The 12,023-nt window shown below is 44.5% G+C and overlaps 1 protein-coding gene across 1 annotated transcript in view; it reads left to right on the top strand.

Moving 5' to 3' along the window:
* Positions 1-11,669, top strand: part of dhx30 (DEAH (Asp-Glu-Ala-His) box helicase 30) — a 76,107-nt gene extending 64,438 nt beyond the window's left edge. Inside the window, exons 17-19 of the mRNA XM_038808941.1 lie at positions 992-1,095; positions 4,134-4,273; positions 11,110-11,669. Of these exons, the coding sequence (XP_038664869.1) occupies positions 992-1,095; positions 4,134-4,273; positions 11,110-11,336 (471 nt within the window). The 3' untranslated portion in view covers positions 11,337-11,669. The remainder of the gene's footprint in view (positions 1-991; positions 1,096-4,133; positions 4,274-11,109) is intronic.
* The last annotated feature ends 354 nt before the right edge of the window (positions 11,670-12,023 follow it).

Raw genomic sequence — 12,023 nt, 5'->3', positions numbered from 1 at the left:
ATAACCAAGTTCCACATGCATGAGCACAGCCTCAACTGGGACCTTGGATTCATGTCGCATTACATTCACCCCCCACCATCTGGCCTGGGCTTGCGAAATCCTACCAACTGTCCTGGTTTGAGACAATTCACACCTCTTTAACCTGGGATTACCTCTGTCTAGATCTGTAAAGACTTAATTACCTGCAAATGCTCGCATTCAAAGCATTGTACTGCATCTTTGCCTTTGTCTATATATATATTTCTGAAACTTACCTCTTCATTCACCTGAGGAAGGAGCAGTGCTCCGAAAGCTAGTGATTTGAAACAAACCTGTTGGACTTTAACCTGGTGTTGTAAGACTTCTTACTTAGACTATTGAAGAAGGGAATTAGCTGGGGTTACTGCCTTTGATCGGTCTCCAACTAACGAATTTGGGGATATGTTCATGCTTGTCTATAATACCTGCTTTAGGGAGGGGGTACTGATATAGATATTAGTTGGGGACAAAACTGCAGATTCGCCAGAAGGATACCAGGGCTTAAAGGGTTAGAGTATGAAGACAGATTGGATAAACTTTACTTGTTCTCTTGAGTTTGGGAGTTTGAATTGAGGTGTTTAAAATGATACCGGGTAGATAGAGAGAGGCTATTTCCTCTTGTGAAAGAGTGAAGAATGAGTGGGCATAATTTCAAAATTAGGTTACATCATTTGCAAGTGAAATAAGAAAGATTTTTTCTCACTCCGAGGAAATCTGAAACTCTTCCCAAAAAGCTGCAGATGCCAGGTCTATAGGAATTTTCAAGACATGGAAATTATAGATTTTTGTTTGCTAAGGGACCTGAAGCAAAGCCTGTTAAGTGAAGCTGAGGTACTTATTCAATCATGATTTACCTGAGTGGTACAACAGGTTTAAGGGGCTGAATGGGCAGCTCCTGCTCCTATATTTTGGGCCTCAAACTGGCTACCCTTTTTAAAAAGCCTGCTTCTTTTTCTCCTGTTTTGCTTTACAGCTGAGACATGGGAAGGTCACCAAAGAAGGAAAGTTTAAACCCAACAGCCTAGTCTACCGTACTAAAAGTGGCCAAGTACTGCTACACAGATCTACAGTCAACAGGCAAGTTATGATGTGGGGAGTGGGGAGGAAGTGGAGTGATGACGCTGTTTATTACGTACTAGAAGATCTCTCGCGTCACTGCTTACTTAGATACATAGCTTTATAAAGCATGGGTTTTGCATCATCTAATGCAAGTTAGTAGAAAACTAATTACATTTTACCTCATTCAGCAAAATGCTCAATCTCAACCATGCTGAGCAGTGGGACTGGCACTGGGGACTGCCGTTGTCCCCATCACTCCTCGGACAGTGCGTTAAGGGAGTTGGCGAATGCAATTACGTGTCCCTAAAAATATACAACTCACTGGGTTTTATCAGTTGGTGCTGGTAATGCCCCCAAGTCAACATCAAAATAAATAGATATCGTAAACATTATGTCAATGAACGGGTGATCGAGAGAACAGCAGATCAAATTCCACCAACGCAGTCTGAGAATTTGAATTCAGTTAAAAAATATGGGAAATAAAAAGCTGGTATCAGGAAAGGTGATGATGTAGCTGTCAAATTAATTCACTAATATCCTTCTGGGATGAAAATCTGACCCTACACGCTCTGACCTATAAATGATTCCAGTCCCCAATCACACATCAAAGTGGTTATCTAACTGGCCTCTGACATGGCCGAGTAAACCACTCAGTCAAACAAACTGGTAAAACAGCACCCACCACCTTCTAAAGAAAAACTAGGGATGGGAAATAAATGCCAAACTGCCAGAGGTGTTCACATACTGAGAATTGCTACTGTTCAGCTAAGTCAAGAAACTAAAGCTCCATCAATCTGCATGTAATAGCGTCAAAGATGGAATATGGGGCTGTAAAGATGGAATATGGTGCTGTAAAGATGGAATATGGTCCTATAAAGATGGAATATGGGGCTGTAAAGATGGAATATGGTTCTATGAAGATGGAATATGGGGCTGTAAAGATGGAATATGGTTCTATGAAGATGGAATATGGGGCTGTAAAGATGGAATATGGTTCTATGAAGATGGAATATGGGGCTGTAAAGATGGAAGATGGAATATGGGGCTGTAAAGATGGAATATAGTCCTATAAAAATGGAAGATGGAATATATATAGAGAAATACAGCACAGAACAGGCCCTTCGGCCCACGATGTTGCGCCGAACTTTTGTCCTAGTTTAATCATAGAATTTTGGACAATTTTTCATGGCCAATCCACCCAACCTGCACATCTTTGGACTGTGGGAGGAAACCGGAGTACCCGGAGGAAACCCACGCAGTCACGGGGAGGATGTGCAGACTCCACACAGACAGTGACCCAAGTCGAAATCGAACTTGGGACCCCGGAGCTGTGAAGCAATTGTGCTATCCACAATGCTACCATGCTGCCCTTAAGAAGTTAACCTACACTCCCTTATTCTACCCTAATCCAGGTACCTATCCAATAGCCGCTTGAAGGTCCATAAATTTTCGGACTCAACTACTACCACAGGCAGTGCATTCCATGCCCCCACTACTCTCTGGGTAAAGAACCTACCTCTGACATCCCCTCTATATCTTCCACCATTTATATTAAATTTATGTCCCCTTGTAATGGTGTGTTCCACCCGGGGAAAAAGTCTCTGACTGTCTACTCTATCTATTCCCCTGATCATCTTATAAACCTCTATCAAGTCGCCCCTCATCCTTCTCCGTTCTAATGAGAAAAGGCCTAGCACCCTCAACCTTTCCTCGTATGACCTACTCTCCATTCCAGGCAACATCCTGGTAAATCTCCTTTGCACCTTTTCCAAAGCTTCCACATCCTTCCTAAAATGAGGTGACCAGAACTGCACACAGTACTCCAAATGTGGCCTGACCAAGGTTTTGTACAGCTGCATCATCACCTCACGGCTCTTAAATTCAATCCCTCTGCTAATGAACGCTAGCACACCATAGGCCTTCTTCACAGCTCTATCCACTTGAGTGGCAACTTTCAAAGAACTATGAACATAGACCCCAAGATCTCTCTGCTCCTCCACATTGCCAAGAACCCTACCATTAACCCTGTATTCCGCATTCAGATTTGTCCTTCCAAAATGGACAACCTCACACTTGTCAGGGTTAAATATGGTGCTGTAAAGATGGAATATGGGGCTGTAAAGATGGAATATGGGGCTGTAACGATGGAAGATGGAATATGGTCCTATAAAGATGGAATATGGAATATGGGGCTGTAAAGATGGAATATGGGGCTGTAAAGATGGAATATGGTTCTATAAAGATGGAATATGGGGCTGTAAAGATGGAATATGGTGCTGTAAAGATGGAATATGGGGCTGTAAAGATGGAATATGGTGCTGTAAAGATGGAATATGGGGCTGTAAAGATGGAATATGGGGCTGTAAAGATGGAATATGGGGCTGTAAAGATGGAATATGGGGCTGTAAAGATGGAATATGGAATATTGGGCTGTAAAGATGGAATATGGGGCTGTAAAGATGGAATATGGTTCTATAAAGATGGAATATGGGGCTGTAAATATGGAATATGGGGCTGTAAAGATGGAATATGGAATATGGGGCTGTAAAGATGGAATATGGTCCTATAAAGATGGAAGATGGAATATGGGGCTGTAAAGATGGAATATGGTTCTATAAAGATGGAATATGGCGCTGTAAAGATGGAATATGGGGCTGTAAAGATGGAATATGGAATATGGGGCTGTAAAGATGGAATATGGCGCTGTAAAGATGGAATATGGGGCTGTAAAGATGGAAGATAGTTCTGTAAAGATGGAAGATGGAATATGGTGGCTGTAAAGATGGAAGATGGAATATTGGGCTGTAAATATGGAAGACGGAATATTGGGCTGTAAAGATGGAATATGGCGCTGTAAAGATGGAAGATGGAATATGGCGCTGTAAAGATGGAAGATGGAATGTGGGGCTGTAAAGATGGAAGATGGAATGTGGGGCTGTAAAGAGGACCAGGGAGTTCTCTCTTGCCCTTTTCCGGAGGCCCATCTCAGTGTCAGGAATTTGAATTTTAAACTGTGTTTCTGATCTATGCTAACGCAGTTTATAATCCACTAACAGGAACGAGGAATCTTTTAAAAGCCGTTGGCTGACCTATTTCACGGCTGTGAAATCGAACGGGAATGTCTTTATCCGTGACTCCTCCATGGTCCATCCGCTGGCTCTGCTGTTGCTTACAGATTGTGACATCACTATCAAGGGTAAGTGCTGTGGGGGTGACCTGTTTTACATTTTTGGTAAAGGAGCACATGATTCATCTGCAGGTTATAAAGATACCTCAGGCTATATAGCGGTGGTTGCTTCTGTTAGCAAAAGACTGGTTTAAATGGTAATACTTCCACACTTCCTGGAAACTTTTCGAATTAAAAAAAAATAAATTTAGAGTCCCCAAATATTTTTTTCCAATTAAGGAGCAATTTAGCGTGGCCAATCCACCTAACCTGCACATCTTTGGGTTGTGGGGGTGAAACCCACGCAGGCACGGGGAGAATGTGCAAACTCCACACCGACAGTGATCCAGGGCCGGGATTCGGACCTGAGTCCTCAGCACCGCAGACCCAGTGCTAACCACTGTGCCACATGCCGCCCCAACATTTATAATTATAAGCAATTCCTGCGAAACTAACCCCCCTACTGTCAGACTCCATGGCGGGAACAGAGGAAATATATAAGCCAACTAAACTCTGCTTCAATTCCTGGGCTCTTGGCACATGCCTGATCTCTGCTTTGGACAGAGAGGGGCTAGAATTGTCCTTGGTGCCCCAGAGCGAGGGAGAGGACAAACCAGGCAGGGTTCCTGCTCTTGATCACAATACAATAACAATGGGTGAGGATAAGAATATGCTTGATTCAGAGTCTCCCACAGTCAACGTTTGACAACAAATTGTTGTTTTACTGTGCATCGCAAATGTAATTAGACAAAAATAGATACTGAGCCAAGATGATAATATTAGGAGCTACCAATGCTCACTGTCTGGGTTTTTACTGAGGTGTTGGAGAATTTACTGCACACACAAACGTATCTATATACAAGTCATAGCCTTCAGGAGAAGATGGGGAAGAGGGAAATATAATTATGGGCCTCTGCCATGAGAGAATAAGTGATCAGGCCAGGGTTTCAGCCACAAAAGAAAACTACTCTTGGGTTTTAAAATTGTTTTGTACATTTGAGTGAGTTGCCTGAAGTTCATTGACTTGAAGCCTGCTAATAAGCCTGCTGATTTGAGCAACAACGTAAATGTGCTGGCCTTCCAGTTTGTTTCCTCTACAGCTAGTCAAAAATAATCTGCAACTGGAGCCTGATAATCACTCAATGACTTGTTCAATTAACTGCAAAAGGAAAATGAAATGAAATGAAAATTGCTTATTGTCACAAGTAGGCTTCAAATGAAGTTAATGTGAAAAGCCCCTAGTCGCCACATTCCGGCGCCTGTTCGGGGAGGCTGTTATGGGAATTTGAACCGTGCTGCTGGCCTGCCTTGGTCTGCTTTCAAAGCCAGTGATTTAGCCCAGTGTGCTAAACCAGCCCCTAATAGGAATGGAAACCAGCTAATAACACATCAGCCTTTAGAAAAGGGCATAGTGATCCATGCTCAGAGGACCCATAAAATAATCTCCATTGTGGGGCTAAGAAAACACACATGCCAATGAAGCATAGGCAAGCATCAAATAGGATTAGAATGCAGAATAATGTGAAAACGTCGAAGTTAAGGACACTCGAACTGAATGCATCCAGCATCCACAAGAAGGTAGGTGATTTGAAGGCTTGAATAGAGGTAAATGAGTATGAATTAGTTGCCATTATGGAGGCGTGGTTACAGGGTGACCAAGAGTGGGAACTGAATATTCAAGGATATTCATGGTTTTGGATAGGCAAAATGGAAAAGGTATGGTAGCACTTTCAATAAGGGATGAGATCAGTACATTAGTGAGAGGGGATCTTAAATTGAAGGATCAAGGTGTAGAATTGTTTTGCGTGGAGCTGAGAAACAGCAAGGGGATCAAACATTGGTGGGAGTTGTTTATTGTAGTGGTAATGTGGGCCCAGTATAAATCAGGAAATTAGAGCGACATATAACATGTGTAATACATAATAATGGGTAACTTCAGTTTACATATAGACTGGGTAAACCTTTTAAAATATATTTTTATTCACCATATTTTCATCATTTTCGTCATACAAAGAAAGAAAACAACAACAAAACCCCAACAATATAAAACCTAAAACATAGACTCATAAGTCAAAAACGAACCCCCCTTGGCATTCAACAGCAGCCAACTCCTGAAAGTGCATGATAACAAACCCCAAGAATTGTAGAACCCCTCCTTTGCCCCCCTCAGCTCAAACTTCACCTTCTCCAGGGTCAAAAACTCCAGTTGGTGCCCACGCCGAGGCGCAGGGCGGAGAAGCTGACCTCTAGCCCAACAAGACTCGTCTACGAGCGATCAGCGAGGCGAGGGTTAAAATGTCTGCCCCCACACCCGCCTGCAACTCGGACCAGTCAGACACCCTCAAAATGGCTTCTGGGGACCAGAGTCTACATCCAAATGCAACACTCCCGAGATAGTACCAAATCTGGTTTAGCTCAGTGGGCTAGACAGCTGGTTTGTGATGCAGAACAAGGCCAGCAGCACGGTACCAGCTTACCTGAACAGGCGGCGGAATGTGGCGACTAGGGGCTTTTCATAGTAACTTCATACTTGTGACAATAACAAAAGGTTAGGTTAAAGTTAAATATCTCCCTCCAAAACCTTTCCAGCTTCAGGCACAACCAAAACATATGAACATGGTTTGCGGGGCCCCTCCCACATCGCTCACAGACATCCTATACCCCCCTCAAACAGCCGGCTCATCCTTGATTTTGTGAGGTACGCCCTCCTGACCCTGACCACCTACACCCCCCCCCCGCCCCCAAAAAATAAACAAAGTAGCCAATTTGTCCACCTCTTTGAAGAAGGATTTTGGTTGAAAGACCGGCAGGCCCTGAAATAGGAACAGAAATTGCGGTAACACATTCATTTTAACTGCTTGCACCTGACCTGCCAACAATAGAGGGAGGTTGGCCACCTTTCCAAATCGGCCTACACCATCCCCACAAAACTAATAAAATTATATCTTCGAAGCCCACCCCAGTCCCGTGCCACCTGCGCCCCCAAGTACCTAAAGTGGGTTGCCACAGACAAAATGGCAGCACCCCCCCCACCCCTGCTCCCACTTCTGGCTGGGAAACCGTAAAATATTCACTCTCGCCAAGTTTAATTTATACCCCGAGAACGACCCAAATCTTTGGAGCAGCTCCATTATATCCCCACTGATGTGCTCGGCTTTGAAATGTACAGTAACAGATCATCAGCATATACTGATACATAGAATTTACAGTGCAGAAGGAGGCCATTTGGCCCATCGAGTCTGCACCGGCTCTTGGAAAGAGCACTCTATCCCCTACCCAAGGTCAACACTTCCACCCTATCCCCATAACTCAGTAACCCCACCCAACACTAAGGGCAATTTTGGACACTAAGGGCAATTTTGGACACTAAGGGCAATTTATCATGGCCAATCCACCTAACCCGCACATCTTTGGACTGTGGGAGGAAGCCGGAGAACCCGGAGGAAACCCACGCACACACGGGGAGGATGTGCAGACTCCGCACAGACAGTGACCCAAGCAGGAATCGAACCTGGGTCCCTGGAGCTGTGAAGCGATTGTGCTATCCACAATGCTACCATGCTGCCCTGTGCTCCACCTGTTCCCTCTCTCCCCCTCTCACTATCACCTTCCGCAATCCCAAGTTCCTTTGCGCAATGGCCAAAGGTTCTCTAGCCAATGCAAACAACAGGAAGGACATAGGAGACCCCTGCCTCGCATCCCGGTGCAGAACAAAGTACCCCATATTATAGGGGACCCAGCATAGATCCTTGTGGTACGCCACTGGACACCGGCTTCCAGACACTAAAGCAGCCGTCTGGCATCACCCTCTGTCTCTCACAGCAACACCAAGTTTGAATCCACCTTATCAAGTATCCCATATGCATTTACCTTCTTAATAAGTTTCCCATGTGGGACCTTCCGAAATCCAACTGCACCCAAGGTGGCTCATCACGTACCTAAATGTGCCATTTCCATCAAGACAGGGTCTAATTCCTGTTCAAGGAGGAATGCAGGATAACATATCAGAGCAGCACCAGGCATTCCTGAAGATGAGATGCTACAACACAGGACGATGCTAAACTGCACAAGCAGCATGAAATAGGCAAGGAAAGATTATCCCACAACCAATGGATCAAGTCCAAGCTCTGCAGTCCTGCTACAACCATTTATGAATATTGGTAGACAAGCAACTAACTGAAGGTGGAGACTCCACAAACATCCCCAATGATGGGGTAGCCCAGCATGTCAGTGCAAAACACAAGCATTTGTAACCTCTTTAGCCAGAAATATTGAGTGAATAATCCATTTTCGCCTCTTTCTGACGTTGTCAGCAATACAGAGACCAGTTTTTAATTGTGTGATTCATTCCACGTGGTGTAATGTGGCAGCAGTGGAGAGAGTGGATGTTTGAGCTGATTGATGGGGTGCCAAATAAGTAGGTTGAATACACCGGATTCGGGAACGGCTGTGGACCCTGACAACATACTGCGTTTGTGCTCCAAAACAAGCCCGAGCCAAGCTGTTCTAGCACAGTTACAACACTGGCAACTACCCGACAATGTGGAAATTTGTTCACAAAAAGCCAATTGGTCAATTACCGGCCAATCAAATGGAAAATACGATCAGGTGGCACTTGGAGCTCCTCGATGCTCAGTTTGGTTTCCATGGGGGCAACTCTGCTCCAAACCTCGTTCCAGACTTGGTCCAAACAGGGGCAAAAGAGCTGAATTTGAGAGATGAGTCACAGACCTTGACATCAAGGACCGGATGTGGTATTAAGGAGCATTAGTAATATTTAACTTCAGTGGGAATTAAGGAAAAAAACTATCCACTGGGTTGAGTCATACCTAGTACAAAGCAAGAAGGTGGTGGTTGTTGAAGGTCAATCATCTCAGTCCCAGGAAATTGCTGCCGGAGTTTCTCAGGATAGTGTCCTAGGTCCAACCATCAATTAGACTTCATCAATGTTCTTGCCTACATCATAAGATCAGAGTGGGGATGTTTGCTAATGATTGCGCACCATTCAGCACCACTTGTGATTCCTCAGACACTGAGACAATCTGTGTCCATATGCAGCATGATTTTCTGGCTTGGGCTGATAAAGGGAAAGTAACATTCGTACCACATAAGTGCCAAGAAATGAGAGAATCCAACAAGAGAGAATCTGGGGGGGGGGGGGGGGGGGGGGGGGGGGGGGGGGGGGGGGGGTGGGGGAGGAATCATTGACCAGCAAATGAGCGGACCAGCCATGTAAATACTGTGATCACGAAAGCAGGTCCGAGGCTGGTAATTCTACAGCGAGTAACTTGCCTTCCTGACTCTCCAAAATGTGTTGTCCATCCACAAGGCACAAGTCAGGAGTGTGGCGGAATACTCTCCACTTATCTGGATGAGTGCAGCGCTAGCAGGACTCGAAGCTTAACGCCATCCAGGACAAAGCAGTCTGCTTGATTGGCACCCCATCACCACCCTAAACTTTAATTCCCTCCACTGCTGCTGCACAGTTGCATCGGTGTGTACCATCTACAAGATTCACTGCAGCAACTTACCAAGCTGCCTTCAAAAGCCCACAGCCTTTACTATAAATAACAAGGGCAGCACCACCTGCAAGTTCCCCTCCAACTCTGACTTGGAACAATATCACTGTTCCTTCACTTTCACTGGAGCAGTATCCCTGAACCCCCTCACAAGCATTACTGTAGGCGTACCTACACCACATGAACTCTGGCAGTTGAAGAAGGTGGTTCACCATCACCTCTTTTTTAAAAAAATAATTTTTATTGGAATTTTTAACAGAAAATATAAAACATAACGACAAACAAAGGGGCTGGTTTGGCTCACAAGGCTAAATCGCTGGCTTTTAAAGCAGACCAAGCAGGCCAGCAGCACGGTTCAATTCACGTACCAGCCTCCCCGGACAGGCGCCGGAATGTGGCGACTAGGGGCTTTTCACAGTAACTTCATTGAAGCCTACTCGTGACAATAAGCAATTTTCATTTCATTTTCAACAATGAAATGCAACAAAATAACCCATAATAACTGTAGCACCCCCCAGACCGTATCGACGCATGTATCACATCCCCCCAACCCCAATGAACAACAAAATAACTTAAAAATAAATAAACAAACATAGTCATCGTCCCCCCCCCCCCCCCCCCCCCCGGGTTGCTGCTGCTACTGTCCCCGTACCCTATCGTTGAGCCAGGAAGTTGAGGAAAGGTTGCCACCGCCTAAAGAACCCTTGAACCGACCCTCTCAGGGCGAATTTGACCTTCTCTAGCTTAATGAAACCCACCATGTCATTGATCCAGGTCTCCACGCTTGGGGGCCTCGCATCCTTCCATTGTAGCAAGATCCTTCGCCGGGCTACTAGGGACACCATCACCTTCTCAAGGACAACCAAGGCTGACCGTACCGGTAGCACTCACATCCCATGAACAAATTTTAAAACCTTCAGGGTGTGTTGGCAGTGAGCAGCCATACAGGGTACTGTGGTGAGGGAGCTCTTCAAAAACAGTGACCCACAAGTGGAATAGACTGCAGGATAGATCAGCAGAGGTGAAAATCCCAGGCCTTAATTATTCAAAAGCTGCATTGGGAGAACCTTAGGCTGATTCTGGATAGGGGAATTAATGAGTTGAATCAGCTCCCTATGTGCAAGTGTTTTGAGGGTGAAGAACTGGCAAATGATGTGACACGGTCACCTGAGAATCATACTGTGTAACAGAAATATGTCTTGGCTTTGCTGTAGTCTTTGAGTGACTATTGACAAAAACAGCCCACTGTAGTCTGGAAAATTAATCACGTAAAGTATTTACTTCTTAATAAAATGGTCTGAGGCTCTGCATTTCTTATGTTTGAATTTAGCTTCAATTCTATTTCAGGGGATGGTGACTCGGTGCAGCTCACACTAGCTGACTCTAACCTCTTACACCTCGAGCTGGACTCGAAGACTGCCTGCTTGCTGTGCAGCTTCCGCACAGCGGTGCACAAGATGGTCAAAAACTGCCTGCGTCACGAGCTCCCAGAAACGTCCTCCAATATGCGCAAGGAGCATGGGGAAGTGTTATCATTGCTTGTGGAGCTCTTGAACTGCTGGCCAACAGTGTGAAGGGTTCACTAGGAGGAGTGTAGGTGGGCGATTGTATTGTATTCTGTATCAGAATTGCCTGACACAATGTACAAAAGAATGAAATATATATCTGTTGTATTTAATGCTTTTGAGAGATTAAAACTGCTCTCACCTCTGTGAAATTACTTGAAACTGATGGGCTGACAAGTCTATCATCTCAGATAATTTATAACTGATGTTTATAATGGATTGTGTGTAAAACTGTATTCAGAATAATCTTATTGAGTGAAGGTGGGTGACATGTTTCTTGTATGGATACTATTGTCTGATCCATATTTAAAAATGCATTTAAAGAGTATACTTTTGTCAACATGTTTTTGTCTTTTTTTTAAACTTGCTTTTCTGCACACTGTCATTGGTGGCACTTTGGCCTCCAGGTTGAGACTGAGTCAGAGGGTTCATTCTACACTCCGGGTTTTCAGCACTATTGATGACAGCCTGGCCAACCTCCCACAATTAACACCACCAGCAAAAAGAAGTCATTTATTTGTCTCATTGATTTTTTTTTTGAAAAAATTTTAAATCTTTTGAGTCTGGAAGATTCCCACTATTTACCATAAACAGGTTGCATAGTTTCTTGGTTTGTTATTTTAGCACACCAGCTAATTAATTTTCATCATTTGCAGCAGGCATTATTCTACCAACACAATTAAAAGGAGGCAGGCA

The sequence above is a fragment of the Scyliorhinus canicula genome, chromosome 10 (assembly GCF_902713615.1).
Source record: "Scyliorhinus canicula chromosome 10, sScyCan1.1, whole genome shotgun sequence".
Taxonomy (NCBI): domain Eukaryota; kingdom Metazoa; phylum Chordata; class Chondrichthyes; order Carcharhiniformes; family Scyliorhinidae; genus Scyliorhinus; species Scyliorhinus canicula.
Note: the sequence above shows the minus strand (reverse complement) of the source record. Positions and strands in the feature narration are given on the sequence as shown.